At 38.4% G+C, this 18,590-nt stretch overlaps 1 protein-coding gene across 1 annotated transcript in view; it reads right to left on the bottom strand.

Moving 5' to 3' along the window:
• LOC124425084 (protein kibra) overlaps nucleotides 1-15,761 on the bottom strand; it is a 57,577-nt gene extending 41,816 nt beyond the window's left edge. The window contains exon 1 of the mRNA XM_046964910.1: nucleotides 14,269-15,761. Within this exon, the coding sequence (XP_046820866.1) occupies nucleotides 14,269-14,396 (128 nt within the window). The 5' untranslated portion in view covers nucleotides 14,397-15,761. The remainder of the gene's footprint in view (nucleotides 1-14,268) is intronic.
• Between the last annotated feature and the right edge of the window lie 2,829 nt (nucleotides 15,762-18,590).

Below are 18,590 nucleotides of genomic sequence, written 5' to 3'. Positions count from 1 at the left end.
ATTCCGCATTTGACACCTCTCCACCACAAAAACGGATCGAACACGTTTATCACATCAAGCTACTTGTCTTTAGATACGTGAATCATTTTCTTATTTACAATGGTTATAGGTTTATCTATCTATTTTTATCATATCTCGGGAATGAATTCGTTTCAATCATAACGATAACAATCGGTGAAATTATCATTTCCGAGTTTAATCGATACAAGGATACAATCTACATTCATTAATAGATTTACCTATTATTGAAAAATATATTGAAGGATAAAAACTGTTGTATAATCAAATTATTTATAATCGTTTATAACAATTAATATATATATATACTCGTATGTGTCAAATAATTTAAGCTAGCAAGTTTTTGTATCCTAAAAGATATATATATATAATATATATATATATATAGGTTAGTTTAAAATCAATCAAATATTATATTGTTTGAATTAATTTTTTCATAAAATTATATCAAATGTCGTTGTTGCATAAAAAATTATTTGTTAAATCGGAAATTACCATAAACTGATTGATACAAAAAATCTCTCTCTCTCTCTCTCTCTCTCTCTCTTTCTCTCTCTCTCTCTCTCTCTCTCTCTCTCTCTCTCTCTCTCTCTCTCTCTCTCTCTCTCTCTCTCTCTCTCTCTCTCTCTCTCTCTCTCTGTCAATCTTTTTCTCAAGCTAAAATCAAATTAGGATATCGATATAGACAGGGAAAAAAGTGTGAGAATTTTAATGATCTAATGAGCTTCTGCTTGGTTCTCACAGACATAAGATATATCGATTACATCTTACGAAGAAAAAAAAATATTCGTATAGAAGAATTTTATTTCACAATTTTTATCTATATGTATATACTCACACAAACATACATACATACACGTACACATATATATATATATATATATATATATATATAATATTTTTTTTTTAATTTTACAGAGGAGTAAACAACTGTCTCGATCGTGTATTTTCACAATCGAACGACGGATAGATATCGTTTATAAGTATTATCGAACAATGAACGTCGCCGCAGGAATGAAATCCAAGCGCAATTATAAATAATTACAATGGTAGTAGAGGTACAATCGCTCGTGACTTGGATCGCGATCTCTTTAGAATGACGCCGGCGGTCTCCTACGAAACAATAGCATGACTCTCGGAGAGGGCCGACGAGGAATGCGCTGATTTCACTCCGCGATCTTACGCACGCTGCCGAGTCTTTTTTCTTTTTCTTTACAACGAGGTATTTTTCACTAGATACACGAGAGAAGAGAGAACAATTTCGTAAAAATACCTTCATTCTCTCTCTCTCTCTCTCTCTCTCTCTCTCTCTCTCTCTCTCTCTCTCTCTCTATCTCTCTCTCTCTTTCTCTCTCTCTCTCACGTTTCTTAACATCGAAAATTTACTTCATTATCCCAAAAATCTCATATAATTCGTTACAAATATTCTTTTAATCAACGAAATCATCAATTATTATTATTTTTATTCTTAACTACCCTGTAGATATTTAGACACAAAAATTTGTATCCTATGATAAACTTTTACTTCTTTAATCTTATAACTCATCGAATTGTCTTGTTTTTGTGATTTTTTTTGTTTGTTTTTGTTTTACATACTTTCGAAGAAATTAAAAAGTCATATATAGTTACGTATTAAGTGATCATTGAAGCAAAGAATTATTGTCGTGATGCTTTTTTTCTTTCTTCTTTTTTTTTTTGGAACAGTAAAACAGTAAAATATTGTCGTCATTCGAAATTCCATCCATTTCCTTTTTAGTCGATCGATTTGCATCGACAATATCGATAGAATATTACGTGTTCGTAAACAAACGAAATGATTGAAAATTTGACGTTAAACGCTAAATATAGAGAAACCACGTTCGATACAACTGCAAGCTGAATCGAAAAAAAAAGAAAAAGAAAAAAAAAACAATAAGGAGGAAGAAGATATTACGTTACGGGAACGATCGTGTCGTTCTCGAACGTTTACGAAAGAACGCCTACAGAGGCGATTTCGTGAATGTCGCAAAAGAGCTAAATAGCGATGGAAAGTGCCGAGCCAAGTTTCGCGTTAAGGAGAAATTCAAATTATTACCTTTCGCAAAAGGTATGAGTTATGTACGTGGGTTCGTAACGTTCTTCCCGTCTCCTTCACCTCTTACCCTTCCCCCCTCCTGCCACCTTCTTTTATTCTAACTATCAGTCTCGATTATGGAGAATAGTTTTTTGTTACGACGTTTGTCGTCATTTCGAAAGAATTCATACTTAAATTCTCATTCTTATTGCTTTTGCGATCAAACTCTTAAAACGGCTATGAAATTACGATTGAAATATTTTTAAACACTCCGTATATACGAGATATATATTTACTTTGTTTTTGTTTGTCTTTTTTTTTTTTTAATTTATCTACATTCAAGTTCTTTTGCAAAAATATTATGTTGATAAATATTAAGATATCAGAGATCTTGGAAATCGTTGAAGTTTCAATTTTTAATATTTATATATATATATATATATATATATATATATATATAATATAAATATATATATAATATATATAATATTTATATATATGTATATAACGCCTTCGTTATTTTCCTTCGGTATCATTCAGTACATAATTGAACGCTATCAATAACTGACCTATCCATTATTATAATCAAAAAGAAAATTTATAAATTTCAAACATATTAACAAAGAAATATTGTAGATTGGATTATCATTGACATGTATACATGACGTAATCGCATATAAAATAAAATGTTGTTCCTCTCTATCGATAAACAGAAATATAAGATGGGAAAAAAAGAAAAAAAAAAAAAGAACAAGCAAACTGACATTTGAATAACTCAATTATGCATTGTTAAGATAAAATAATGCATTCTCTAGGAAAAGTTAATGACGAAACGTTCTTTTACGAGGATTAAAATAAAGAGAAAAAATAGAAAATGAAAAAAAAAAAGAAAAATAAAAAGAAAAGAAAAGGAAAAAAAACTCTTTCTAATCTCTCTCATATGGTATTTCTCGAAAGAAAGTTCTAAGAGGAATGCAATGGCAAACGCAAAAATCAACGTACACGCTCAAGAGGTATCGTACGCGTTTGTTCATCGATTTTCTACTTGTCGGAGGAGGTTATTACATAATCTTCTCGAGGGCTTCCCCCTCCAATCGACCTTTTCTCCGAACGGCTTCGTAACATAGATGCTGCTGCTACTACTACTATTACTATTACTACTACTATTACTACTACTTCTATTATTCCTACTATTACTACACCACTACTACTACTACTACATTACTACTACTACTACTACTACATTACTACTACTATTACTACTATTATTATTACTATTACTACTACTACAATTGACAATGAAAATAAACAATTTTTGAGGAAGAAACCTCGAAAGAAACAGGAAATACAATTTCATCGATCCACGTGGACAGCAATAACGTAATTCGGTCCATTCCTAGATTATGAAATCATTATGTTGCATATGTAATGTTAACGCGTGGCTGCGTACACGATGAAGAACAACGTATTACATCAATACGATACGTATTCCCAACAAAATTTCCTTTCACATTTGTTTTACGACATAACAGAAACAAAGGAAAAAAAAAAGGGAAAAAAAGAAAAAAAAAGAAGAACTCGATAACTCGCTTAGTAAAAGTTACAACAGAATTTGTCTTTCTCTGATTCGTTGATCCACCGATAGACGTTCGGACTCTTTATTGAAAAGTTTACAGACATTTACAGAATAACATTTAATAAAGGAAATATTCAGTTCCTTTGCTTATCTCTTTAAAGATTTGACAGAGAGAGAAAGAGAAAGAGAGAGAGAGAGAGAGAAAGAGAGAGAGAGAGAGAGAGAGAGAGAGAGAAAGAAAAGAAAAGAAAAAGAAAAAGAAAAAAATAAAAAAAAAGAGCAGAAAATATTCATTCGAAAAAACTATAAGGGCATGGCTTGAAATCTGCGATGATAAAAAAAAAATCCGAGGAAAATAGAAAGTAACCCGATCGAGATTCGAGTCATTTAAAATATACTCGAAGGATTCATGCGAATAAGGTTGATGTATGTAAAAGGGAAGAAGAGCGATGTTCGATGTTAACCCGGTGTAAATAAATTTAAGAATTCGGACTAAAGGGTTAGATTTTTTATCTTATAGAGAGCAATAAGGAGGGTGAGAGGGATGAGCGAGGGGAAAGGGATGGGAAAGGTTATATGGGATGCGAGATCGACGCAGGTGTGGCTATTTATTTGTTGGCTAGGCGAGAGAGACACGGCCCTGAATAATGCCGTCCGCGCTCACCTATATGCATGGGCATACAAATCGCGTGGGTGTCTCTTCGACTACCTGGCTCTGCCCCAAGGGCACTACTTGTGTGCATTGCTGAAAGAACGGGTATGCATGTATCCACGTATGCACGTAGATATGTATATATGTATATATATATATATATATACATACTCACACACGTACACATGCATGTGTCACGCACTTTTATCTGTTTAGACGTCGTAAGGCCACACGAGAAAAGCACCAATCTATCGTTCTTAAAAACCAGAGTAAAAGGCGACGCATTTTAAAAACGATATGCGACACCTAACGAGAGTCACTTACTCGAAAGAAGTTGTAATCTCTTATAATAAATGATATAATCATTTATTGGTATTCGTTCGGCAAAGGATAAAATAAAAAATTTTCCTATAGTATCCTTTATCTATTTTATCATTAGATTTAATTGGATAATAATAATAAAAATCAATTAATCAATTAATTTAATCGTTCAATTCTTCTAATTTTTCAAGTTAAAAAAAGATTTAAAAGCATTTCACAGTTTTTCATTGGCTTATGTACCCCCTATACCTATATGTACCTGTAAAGCAAGTGGAATTCGCTCGCGTACACGGTTCTCACGATTCCACTGGTATTCGCGCGCTCAACGATTGGCTCGCGAAAGGCGAAGTGGTACGTGTAACGCGAGTTTATAGGAAACTCCGTTCGGTCGGAATGCGGCTAACGCGATGGTACGACCGCAAGTATTCGCCTCGTAAGTCTCTTTCCCTCTGGAGTTTGTTTCAAAAACACAATACCACCGTTCTGTCGATTACGTCAGGCGGCTAGGTAAGATAGATTATACAAAAAAAACAAAAAAAAAGAAAAGAAAAGAATAAAAAAAAGAAGAAGAAGAAGAAAAAAAAGAAAAAGGGAAAACGTTCAAAGCGACTAAATGAAATATAGGCTGTACGATTTAAAAATATGATTTCACTTAAATGAGAACACGAGTTCATTTCGATAGAATAGATTAGATTCGGTTGGTCGATCTGCAATCGAGTAATCATGCTAATCGAAAAAAAAGACGCTAGTTAATTCGTCCGAGTAATAGTGTATTCGTTCACACCAATGTAAAGTATCAAGTACATACACACACACACACACACATCCATCCATACATACATATATATATATATATATATATACTCGCGATCGCATCTCGCGCTACACACGCGTGTACTTATGGCGTAGTGCAAGGCATCCTGCTTCGGCTTAGTTCGACTCGCTTCGGTTACGTTCGTTTCCATTCGTGGCCACTCGGCTCGGCGCGTAGCCGTGGCATGCGGCCGCGTCACGACGCTGGAATGTATCGAATTTCCAAGTTTGGGAACACTCTTGGCCCCCTTAATTTGTGCCATGGCTTTGCTCACGCACGCGTATACGTGACAGCACGCTCGCTCGTGCGTAAATACGTTGGGGAAGAGAGGAAAAAAAGAGAGAGAGAGAGAGAGACAGAGAGAGAAAGAGGTGGGGTGGGGGTAAGGGGGAGGGGGAACAAAACAAAAAAATAACAACAAAAAAGAAATAAAGAAGGAAAAAGCGAGTTTGCCCTAGGCCTCTCTTTCTCTCTATCTACCTATCTCTATCTATCTATCTCTATCTATCTATCTATCTATCTATCTATCTATCTATCTTGTATGGTCACGCCATGAAAACTTTTCACGACACGGGTGGGTAGGGGATCTCGATCTTTATAAACGATACCCTTCTTCTCCCCCACCATCGCCACAAATCCATCTCGAATGGCACGGCCACCTTGATACTCGTCCTATCAAAGAAAACTCAAGGCGTCGTGACCATTCTGTACGGCGCATTGTGTAACGCACGATAAAGGAATGCCGTTCGGATGCAGTGATCTAAGGAAGGTCAAACGCAAGCGTTCTTATTATCGTGTTAAAGGAACGCTTCTATATGACTAAGGAACTATACTATGGCCCCCTCTGGACTCTGATCAATAGACATGATCCGATCTAGGCATTGGTTAACAAATTAAATTTTAATGGACCATTGCTATTTGTAATTTTCTTTTCATATTTTATATTGTAATGATTTCTTTCTCTTTATTTTTCTTTTTTTTTCTTCTTTCTTTTTTCTTTTTTCTTTTTTTTTTTGTTTCTTTAATTTCTTAACGCACATCACGAACAAATTATAAGAATATCTCACGTTTCCTATGTGTCAATCAAGATTGATTCATTGTAATCCATTTGTAAGACTTTTCTTGTAAATTAACTATTTCTTTTTTTCTTTGTCCTTTAATAGAGATAATTAAGATAAATTAAAAATAATATAGATAACGAAATAACGATTAACCATATTAGAGAAATATTTTCAATCGATTTATCGGAAATACCAAGCTATTTGCGATGATGATTGTGACACTCAAAGTTCACAATCTAAAAATCAGATGATACTAATACACCTGTAAGAGTACGATAAAGACATTACAGACTAAATCAAAAGATTTTTCAAGCGATATTGATGATGACATTTGTTGTGATAATAATGAAAGTACAGATATCGAGATTTTTATGCGAGAGAAATAATAATGAAAAAATATATTCATTTCGAGTGATTACGAGCTAGATATAGTTAATCATTTCATAAATAGATTACCTGATAATTTCATTGTTTTTTTTTGTGATAACGATCATTAGTTAACGGAAGAAAGGAAATAATTAAAAAAAAAAATAGCTTACTATCGTATACGATTAACAATAAAATATATAACCTAAGAGATTATTATTAACTTTTTTTTTTAATTCTCCGTCATTTTGAAATAGAAAGTCCTCTGCATTTCTATTTTTTTTTGTTTTTGTTTTAATCTAAAACTATAAAAATATATAAATCACATGCATTACGTTCACGAATGTAAATTTTCATATAAAACTGAAAGATATAAAATTTATAGTAGCTTCGAAGATAATCGTCTGTTGCACTTTCCGCCATGTAACGTGAGTACAAGGAACTCCCTGCTGTCGTGCCTAATAAACGAGCAAGGAGTCGTTAAAGGAGCGAACAGCACGACGTGTTTAATCGTAAGACGTGATAGCGACGTGTATTATAATTAGATCCTGGGCTCTATCTACCTTTCTTTTCGGACGAGCATTAGTTTATCATCTTTTTAAAATTGACATGAATTTGACACCAACGCACGCGTACCATGACACGAGAAAGATCATTATCGCATTCGGCCATAGCTTATCGTTAAAAGCTTAGCTCGTATAAACGAGACACCTGCTCCGTTGAAGAAAGAAAAATAAATTTGTATTATCTCTCTTTCTCTTTTCCCCTCTCTCTCTCTCTCTCTCTCTCTCTCTCTCTCTCTCTCTCTCTTTCTCTTTTTTCCCATCGTATAGCACACCATCGACCTATGACGTAATCTGCTGGCAAATGTGTTTTCTATAACAGATTCCTGTGAATTCCGTCTAAAAGAAGATAGGACTGCACAAACACACATATACGCACGCACGCACATAGAAATAACAGAAAGAGAAAGAGAGAGAGAAAGAAAGAGAGAGAGAGAGAGAGAGAGAGAGCTACAAAAGCATTATGCATAAATTATAAACACAGACTGCATTTTTAGCAAGTCTTTCCAGATAGAAAGAGATGATAAAAGAAAACACGGTGAGATAAAAAGAAAAAAAGAGGGAGTAGAAAGAAAGAGAGAGAGAGAGAGAGAGAGAGAGGGAGAGAGAGAGAGAGAGACAAATAGAGACAGAGAGATTCCGTGAAGAGATTTTTCTAAACACAGATGGCAAGCAGATGCCGTTGGCACGATGCGTTATGAACGTGAGATTGTGCCGGGAAAAGTGGTTCTCGTTCCTGCGTTGCAACGTACTCGAGACGCAACCCAACGCATTCTTTGCTTCGGGATCGCGAGGAAAAAGATCCCAGACCGAAGAAAGATAGAGAGAGAAAGAGAGAGAGAAAGGGCACTTGCTTGTTCTCTTCTTCATCTTTGTAGAACTCGTCTCTGAAAGATTTCGAGCAAGGACGTTCGTCTGTCATTTGTACGAAAAAAAATAAAGAAGTTATGTACATTGACCCTTTTGAATTACCGTGTAGGATTACTATTGCTCTCAGCAAGGAAAAAAAAAACTCACTCGAAAATCTCTCCAGTTAAACGAGACTGAACGACGTCAAATCTTTCCGAGATTATTTTATTTCGTTTATCGATACCAACTTCAATTGAATATGGCATCGTTGCGAATCTCTGACAATGTTATATACATATCTATAATGAATATCGTTACTAATTTCTTTGACGCCGATACTGCTGTGTAAAACAGTAATCACGTGACACGAAAAGAAGATATCAGTCAACTCGTTGACTGCTGCGGAATTTTCGCAAGTCTTATCCTGAAGGTCACTCTCTCTCTCTCTCTCTCTCTATATACATATATACATATATATATATATATATATATATATATATATATATATAAATGTCTCTCTGTGTGTGTATATGTGTAGAGAGAGATTTTTTATTATTAGAAGCTTATAACGATAAATTATTGCTTTGAATCTTACGATTAAATAAGGCTCTTATCACTAATGTTAGGTTCTTCTTAATAAATCGTTTAGTCGGCCAAAAATACTCTATTTTCACTACGAAATATTACAAAAGAAAAGTTAATGATATATTTGCTCTCTCTCTCTCTCTCTCTCTCTCTCTCTCTCTCTCTCTCTCTCTCTCTCTCTCTCTCTCTTTTTTTTGTTATTTGTTTTATCATTATATATCATCATATATATATATATATATATATATATATATATATGTTTAACATATTATTATATATTATAAAGTATACAAACTACAAAAGTTTTTGAAAGAAATACCAAATGGAGGAACAACAATGCACCTCTCCCTTCTGTCCTCTCTCTCCTCCTCTTTCTCCTCGATCGCCATGTAATAATTATCTCGATAAGAAATATAAAACGAGGTAATAAAAAAAGAAAAATAAATGCAACTAGATAAAAGAATGTTAAGCTATTCATAGGTCTTGATAAGAATTGTTATATATTATCCGTTTACAGTGAAAAAGAATAATCCGGATAAATGCATGAAAAGCCGGTAAACCCTTCCCCTCTTCCCTACCCCTTCCCCAAAGCCAAGAGAGCGTAATAGCCGTGCCGCAACGAAGAATGCACTAAAAGCAGGTTGGGTCTATTTTTAGGTACCGGCCGGGGTCGTACACACGAGGCGTACATACATACATACATACATACATACATACATACATACATACATACATACATACATATATATATATACATACATACATACATACATACATACATACATATTTACGTACATACGTATTTACGTGCATACGTACATACGAATACGCATATATACGTATATACATATATATATATATATATATATATATATATATATATATATATGTATATATATATAGTATGCATATATATATATATATATATATGCATACTATATGAAGGTGTAGAGTGAGAAAGACAGAGAAGAAAGGAGGAACTGGCTGTGAGAGATGCACAGCGTTTACTCTACCGCCCACGGGGCTACGAGGACGAACGTAGCCATGCAAGTATCGGTCGTGTGCTGCCGTGTGTTCGAACGAAAGACACCTCCGCGATGGAACTCGAAGCTCCGAGGAAGGAGGAAGGCATGCGTTATATACGCCGATCTCGTTCCTCCATCCTCTTCGAAGGCGGCCGTACACCGACGAGCACCATCTACTGGTCGGATCACAAAATTTCAGGATACAAGTTCGACAGTGAACTCTACACTTAAAGAAAACTTATATTCATAAAGATATTTTACATTTCCGCCATGCTCCTACCTAGTTCGATTCCAATCGAATCTCTCTTTTTACACTTGCTTATGGAGAGAGAAAGAGAGAGGGAGAAAGATATGTGCGTACATATCCATCTATGTATGTATGTACGTACATGCATAAATCTACGTTCAAACATATCGAATGGAAAGTTATATTAAGTGTCACGACAATTACGATTTAAAAAAAAGGAAAATAAAAGGAAAATTCTTACGATCAATTTCTTCGAATTTCTTAATATATTACATCTACGTACATATATATATATATATGTATATTCATTCGAAAGAGAAAAAAAAAGAAAAAGAGATATGGATACAATTCGTATCGATCAAATCGATCGATCTCGCAATTTCTTAATCGGAGGAGAACGAAAAAGTGGAAAAATGTCGATGGTATCGCGGGACCATTTGAAAGGGTTCAAGCATTGATATCTCAAAATCTACTAGCCGACATTCGACTATCTCGGTTTCTGCTCTCGTGCGCTGGATTTATGACGTACCAGTCGTAAATCATATTTTTTTTTTCACTTCGACAAACGACGGGTTACAAATTGACCAACAAAACGAACACACGACGAGAACGCAGGACCGTCGGCTTGTACAAAGAGAATAACGAACAAATGGAGAATCCTCTTAACGGAGGTAACAACAGTGAGTCGCTACTGTCCCATCACCGACTCTACTCGCTGTTAGATGATTATTTTTGCTAAAGTGAACCGTGTCAGTCGGGATAGGAATTCGGTTTCTAAGAAATACGCTTGCGTTTCTACGAAATACGATCCCAACAGGTAGTAGTCTCTCTTTTTCGTCGACAACGTCGTCTTCATTCGACGTTCAATTAATTATATCGATCCAGTATATTATTCGTTTAGGATATATTTACTCTTTACAATTATAAAGCAAACAAAGGAAAATTAAAAGAATGAAAGAAAAAATAAAAGAAAGTAAAATTAAAACAAATAAATAAAAACAATAACTACGAATATTATTAAATTTCGATCGTTGACTAGATTTTTAAAAGTCGATCGAACCTAAATATCGATATTTTCAATCATATGATTTAATGATTCCATCATATAAATCAATAATTAAAAGATAAGTAAATTCATTTGAATTCAAATTACTTCCATCTGATAATTAAAGTACGAGAATAATTTATAATTTTCAATTCGAATTTTCGCCAACGAACAAATGATATATTTTCGTCGGTAAAAGTTTTGTATCAAGGGCCAACAAAATTTATCCTTTATACTAAACGCATATACCAGGATGAGGCGTGCGCGTAGACGAGGCCTCCGCGCGAGAACATCGAAAGTGAAAGCGGCGGGTGGTTAATCGCCGCTTCTTCCGGACAATCTTGGCGACCAATACGATCCAACGAATTCAATCGTTCGATACGTTCGCTTAAACGTCGAAATTTAAATATTGCAAGGCCACGATCGTGACTTTACTCTTCCTAAAAAAGAGAAAAAAAAAAGAAGAGAAAAAAGAATCACTCGAATTTATATTTCTTCTCTCTCTCTCTCTCTCTCTCTCTCTCTCTCTCTTTCTCTCATTCTTTCGTTCATATCTTTAAACGTTCGATCGTGAATAAATTGACGATTGAATAATAATCATCTGAATCCAAATTTCCAATAATTGTAAACGGACGACGATTAAGGTAGTCGCTTATTTACGACGTTAAATTATAAATATACGATATTTCATTCATTCTATAGGTTAATAACCTATCTGCAGGATAAATTTAACAAATCGTTATCATATAAATCACGTCTGATAATGGCCATATTAGTTTTGTTAATTATTTTATGTCTCGTTAACGTCAAAGACGGACGACAAACTTAAAAGGCCACGATCTTCGTTCCGAAAAGAGATTATTACGTTCGTTCGAATGCATGAAATTTAATGGGACGATGTCAGTACGATCTAACGAGAACTATGTAACAGTCTATAACGTCCTCGACGAGACTCGAATAATATAAGTGAGAGAGATAGATACGACTTAAACTTTAAAAAGCAAACATAGGAGGCGCATTCGAACGTTACTTTCTAAAAGCAATGTGATCGGTGAGCGACATATTTCTCTCTCTCTCTCTCTCTCTCTCTCTCTCTCTTTCTCTTTTTCTCTTTCTGATTCTTTTCCGTCCTATATAAGACTCCGTTTCGATATCTAAAAATCATATTTTTAATTGTCCAATAGCATTAACAAATAGATTTATAAATCGATCAAATAACATTATGGTTGTAAGGATGAAGTTTAAAAAAAAAAAATAATTCTCGTAGGAACAACTGGATAAAAAAAAGGTTGATAACTTTCCATCGGACAATTAAATAAAATGGCTTATTAATAATGCCAGTTCGATATTGTTATATGTTTACAATATACTGTTGTATATTATAAAGAAAAAAAAAAAACGCGTTCTTAAAGAAATATCCCTTTTCTCGTTTCCTCTCTCTTTCTCCATCCCCCACTCTCTCTCTCTCTCATAAAAGAAAGTACATTTCGATTGGAAGAATCAATAAAAATCAAGACTAATTTCTCTTAATTTATATAAAGTACATTAAACTGATGATTAAATAATTGAAACGTCCAAAATGACAACCTTCAAAGGTACGACCTCATGGAAGGTCAATAGTAGTAATAAAAAAAAAAAAAAAAAAAAAAATTCAGTATGTGATTTTATCTCAGACATACGTTCCAATAAGACCGATAAGATTTCGAAATCGTTCGCGCGAATCTTCTTCGCGGGCGCGCGCGCGCGCTCCACTGTGACCCGTCTTTTCTGCATTCCGCGAGAATTCCGAAAGCCCAGGATATTTAACGATATCTATATAAGTGAGTGTAGTCATGGTGAAGTAGTAGCAGGGTACAGGTAATGGTAATGGTGATGATGGTGATGGTGATGGTGGTATTGGTGGTGATGGTGGTGGTGGAGGGTCGGCGCTAGGTTCGCTACTCTCGCCGCTCTCTGCTTGCCGTCCAAGCCGCGAGAAATTCCAAGCAGGTTCGTAAACACCAACGCGAGATTCCCGCACGCACGTATGTACGTACGTACGTACGTACGTAAGTACGTAAGTACGACGGACGAATGCACGCTTCGCTTCGTCGCAACGACGACGAAGAGATAGACGAGAGAACGCATCCTCGCGTAGCCAACTTCAAGGCATATATGCAGCGCTATGAGAATGCTATCAATGTCAGAGAACCAATGTGACTAAGTACTTACTCTCGGGAAATCAAAATGTCAAGCATCGTGCGTTCGCTTACCTGTATCGAGAAATTCGTTCGCTAAGAAATATGCTCGACGCAGTTGAGAGAAAGAGAAAAAGAGAGAGAGAGAGAAAGAGAGAGAGATGACAAAAGAAAAGAGAGAGAGAGAGAGAGAGCGAGCGAGATGCCAAACAAGAAAAATGAGACATAAAGAAAGTAAAAATATAGACAAAGATGGCAACGGAGAAGAGAAAAAAAGAGAGCGAGAGAAAGAGAGATGACAAACAAGAAAAGAGAGCCGCAGAGATAGTAAAAATATAAAGTAAGATGGCAACGAAGAAGAGAGGAAAAGACAGAGACAGAGAGAGAGAGAGAGAGAAAGAAGAACGGGCCGATCCTGATCAGCGCAGATTTCTCGCGTTTTTCGCGGCGCTGCGCGGCGCTCGCGGCTGTGCGGCGGCCCTGGCGCTTGGAATGCGGGCGCGGCGACTCGCGCCGGTGTGGTACGGATAGCTGCGCGCGCGAATACACGCGCGAACAACACACGCGCTCTCTCGCATGGGCGCCTTACGGGCGCGTACGTACTTACTTGCAACAGTACTTGCCTCGTATCTTTGACTTCTCTATCTATTTCATTTTACTCGAGTTCGCTCTAATCTATATTTTCAAAGGTACGAGAAAATAGAGAAAAAGATAAAACGGGGAAAAAGAAAAAAATAGGGAGAGAAAGTGTGAGTGAGTGAGAGAGAGAGAGAGAGAGAGAGAAAGAGAGAGAGGGGAAAAAGAAAAAGAAAAAAAGATTGTTAGAAAAAGTAAACGGTAGGCTTCCGCGAATAGAGAGAATAAAATAGAAAGAGAAACGAAGAAGAATGTAAAAGAAAAAGAAGAGACGACGTACCTGTCCCTAGGATCGATCCACGTAGTCTTCCTTGTGTTGTGATCGATGAAGTAAACCTTCCCGTCGAAATCCTGCGCGACGTCCCACCCTTCCGGTAGCGGTATCTCCCCATTCCGTCTCCTTGGCATATTTCACTGCGCTCTAAATCCATCCAAAACTCTCTATCACCGAGCGGCGGCGGTCGACGGGCGCATATCTCCGTGCGCGCGCGAGCACACGCTCGAAAGAGGCGCGCGCACACATATACGCCGCTGCGACGACGGCGCGACGCGGAGAGAAAGAAAGAGAGAGAGATAGAACGAGAGAGTGGGATTGGGAGGGTGGGAGAGAGAGAGAGGGAAGGGGGTGGAAGAGAGGGAGACGGAGAGGGTGTAGCGTAGTAGGGTGGTAGGGTGGTAGATGACGAGCAAGGGTGGGGAAAGAGCAAACTGTCGAAGGGGAGGGGGAGCCGCAAGCGGCCGGTCGCGCGACGACGACGACGACGACGACGACGACGACGACAGCAACGACGACGGCGACGACGCGATGCGACGCGACGGCAGCAGCGACAGCAGCAGCGATAGCGGCAACGGCAGCGACGGCTGCGGCGACGGCGGCAACAACGAAAACGAAATGTGGAGTGGGGGGTACGGCCACTCAGTAGTTCGCCGCGAGTACGAGCACTCGAAGTGGGGGAAGAGCGACTCGTTGCTCGTCGGCGAAGCGCGACGTAGACGGCGATACGCGCTCGGTCTGCGACGAGGAGAACGACGACGTCGTATGGCGATGAGGACGATCGGAGGCACTCACACCAACACAGAAAATAAGAGAAAGATAGATAGACAGATAGATAGGAAGAGTGAGTGAGTGAGTGAGAGAGAGAGAGAGAGAGAGAGAGAAAAACACGAGGACCGAACGCGCACGTGCACTATGTATATATTCCTTGCTACTCCGCCATCATGAATACTTCATTATCATGAGCCAAGTGACGTCAAAAGTCTCCGCCTTCGGATTCCTTTCGAGCGGAATTCCAGCGCTCTTTAGAGCGCAGCCGGCCGGCTGCCGGCGGCCAGTGAGTTCCCTCCGAATCCTTAAGAGTTCTCCCTTTTTCTTTTTTTTTCTTTTTTCTTATTTTAAAGAAAGAAAAAAAGAAAGGAGAAAAAGTGAGGGAGGAGGGACAAAAAGGAGAGAGAAAAAAGAAACGACAACTCGATTGCAAAACTAAGACGACGATATTCGGGTCTCTGTCGGTTTGATCACCGAGGCACCGATACCGTTCTCCCCTTCTCGCGCGATAGTTTGTATGATTTATCGGAGCGCGCGCGTGCGCGCCTCCGCTCGGCGCATCGATCGTAATATGTACGGGGCCGGCCGGACACTGCGTTTCTCTTCGTCACCTTCTTCGTTCTCTTCTTCTTCTTTTCTTCTTCTGTTTCTTCTTCTTCTTCTTCTTCTTCTTCTTCTTCCTCTTCTTCTTCTTTTCTTCTTCTTCTTCCTCTTCTTCTCCCTCTTCTTCTTCTTCTTCTTCTTCCTCTTACTATTATTATTGTTATTATTGTTATTATTATTATTATTATTATTCGTGACTGAAAGCGAGCGAGCACGCACGCACGCACGCACGCACGCATGCACGCATGCACTACGTACGACGTACGACGCACTCACTCACGCACGTCTTTAAGCACGAGTCCACGGCTTGAACGCGGAGGCGATGATGGCGATGACGACGATGCCGGTGGCAATGAAGCCGACGGAGACGATGACGGAGACGACGGCTAAAGAAGAAAGGGCGGTGTGGCAGCAGTGCGTCATCCTCCTTCGCGTACGAGTCTCTTTGACTATCCCTTACGCTCTTTGACTCTCCTCTTCCTCTTTTTCTTCTTCCTCCTTCTCCTCCTCCTTCTCCTCTTCTTCTTCTTTTTCTTCTTCTTCTTCTTCTTCTTCCTCCTCTATTTCTTTTTTCTCTTTCTTCTCGACCTTCCTCCCTTCCTTTCTTTTCTTTCTCCTCGCCTTATGACTTTTCGCACGAAGATAATAGCGTCAAAACAACGAGGTCAACGTAGCACATAGTAGTCGTGAACCGGTGCCGGGACACGCCGCGCTATTCGAACACACTTTTTAATTAAACGAAGAATATCCCATCCTCTTGCGTTTCATCAATGCGATCCTCGTCATACGACGAGCATGCGCGTATCATTGCCCGAATGTATGCACACGAGAATCAAAGAGAGAGTGTACGAGAGCGAGCAAGCGAGCGGGAGAGAGAGAGAGAGAGAGAGAAAGAGAGAGAAATAGACAGATAGACAGGCAGACAGACAAATACAAACAGATTGATTGACAGTAAAAAAAAAAAGTGAGAGACAGAAAAAGACAGACAGACAGTGAGAGAGAGAGAGAGAGAGAGAGAGAGAGAAAAAATAAAAGTCTATCTCTCGACAGAATGAATGTTCTTCGGATGAATCCGTTGACTTTTACGCGACGTCAAGACGGGACGACGCGAAGCGAGTTTCACAGCAGTGTAGACCGGCGGTAGCCGCCAGCGGCATCGAGAATTCGCGACCTGCTTTAAGCGATGCGCGCCGCTATCACCAGCTTCCAAGGGGCCGCCGCGAAGCACATTTCACCGTACTCGCTCTTCTTCCCTTCTCTGCCCCTGCCCCTCCTCCACCTCCTCCTCCACTACCTTCTCTTCTCCTTTCCGTTCCCCCACCCCTTTTTCTCTCTTTCTCTTCCACCTTCTCCCACTCTTTTACCCTTTCTTCTTGTCCCTCATATATATACACACACTGCACGACCGTCGAATTCCAAAGATACCACCAGTTCTACCGACGTCGATCTGGAAGGCACCTTTTCTCTTGGCTTCTCGAAAAAAAAACGCGAATCCGCTCTCTCTCTCTCTCTCTTTCTTTTTCTTTCTTTCTCTCTTGCTCTCTCTCTCTCTCTCTCTCTCTCTCTCTCTCTCTCTCTGTCTCTCGATCGTTCGACTACTAACTTCGCTTCGGGTCGCACCACTTGCTGCTCTATCTCGAACTTCCACGTACTACTCTTGACGTCGTCGAACAAAACCACGGTCGAGATCACGTACGTTCTATATACGTATGTACTTACGTACATAGAATTTCTTGAGGAATAACGTAATAATTTATTTAATATACTGCGATATAATGTAGCAACGGTTTTATACTTTTGACGAGTATTAACAGCTCGCACCAGCTACGAGCATGTCGAGTGTTTGAGACATGCCACTACTGGACGTTCATGCTGTGCACGCTCGACGATCTCTCTCTCTCTCTCTCTCTCTCTCTCTCTCTCTCTCTCTCTATCTCTCTCTCTATCTCTCTATCTATCTCTCTCTCTCTCTCTCTTTCTCTCTCGCTCGTTTGGTCTTTCTCTCTTCTTTCCCCGCGCCCCACTCCTTGGTTGCTCGTTCGTTCGCTTCCTCTCGCTTAACTTCCCCCTCTCTTTGCCATCGAGGAAGCAGCAACTGTTCGCAAAATATCCCCACCATCGCCGAACTCGATGATCTCTCTCTCTCTCTCTCTCTTTCTTTCTCTTTCTCTCTCTCCCTCTTTCTTCTTTCTATCTCTGTCTTTCTTGCACCGCGTCTTGTTCGCTCGACGAGCCGTGTATCGCTCTCTCGTGTCTCTGACCGCACGAACGACGCCGAGAGCGGACGAAAGCGCAAAGCCCCCTTTCCATATGTTTCACGCGTTTCCTACTATGTGGCGCCAGCATACAAGAACGATGCAGGTGCGCTCCGAGATCCCATGGATTCTCTATTCATACTCACTTACAACGCGTAACTCTCTCGCCACGCTGCATATTCGTTTCTCTATCACGATTCTGCTCGCTCCCGTTCTTTCGTATACTCTAATCGTTTCATTCTTTCTATAATGAACAAGTATAAGAATAGCCTCTCTTACATAAATTTTCTTCTTTTCATCTTACTTTTGAATCCTTTTTGGAAGCTAATAAGACATTAGAATAGACATGTTAAAGAGATGTCAATGATATATTCCATGTATGCAAATCACGAAATATTTATTTTAACGAATGTGTGAATTTTTGAAATTAATTTAATAATTAATCGAAATTTAGATTATATTTTTGATTTATGTAAAATCACTTAATCTTGAAATTATTTTGATTCCAATCAAGCATGTCCAAATATTTTATTTGACCGAAAGTGATTTGTAAATATTATATAATCGAATAGCCAGAATGAGAAGTTAAATCTAGACATGTCCTCTTTTAAAACTGATCATTTTCAACTTTCGTATTTCATATCAATTATGTCGCATACGATATTATCGACTATTCATCAAAGGAAACAGATCGTGGCG

Source organism: Vespa crabro, chromosome 6, assembly GCF_910589235.1.
Source record: "Vespa crabro chromosome 6, iyVesCrab1.2, whole genome shotgun sequence".
NCBI lineage: Eukaryota > Metazoa > Arthropoda > Insecta > Hymenoptera > Vespidae > Vespa > Vespa crabro.
The sequence above is the reverse complement of the archived record's forward strand: the minus strand, read 5'-3'. Positions and strand labels throughout refer to the sequence as shown.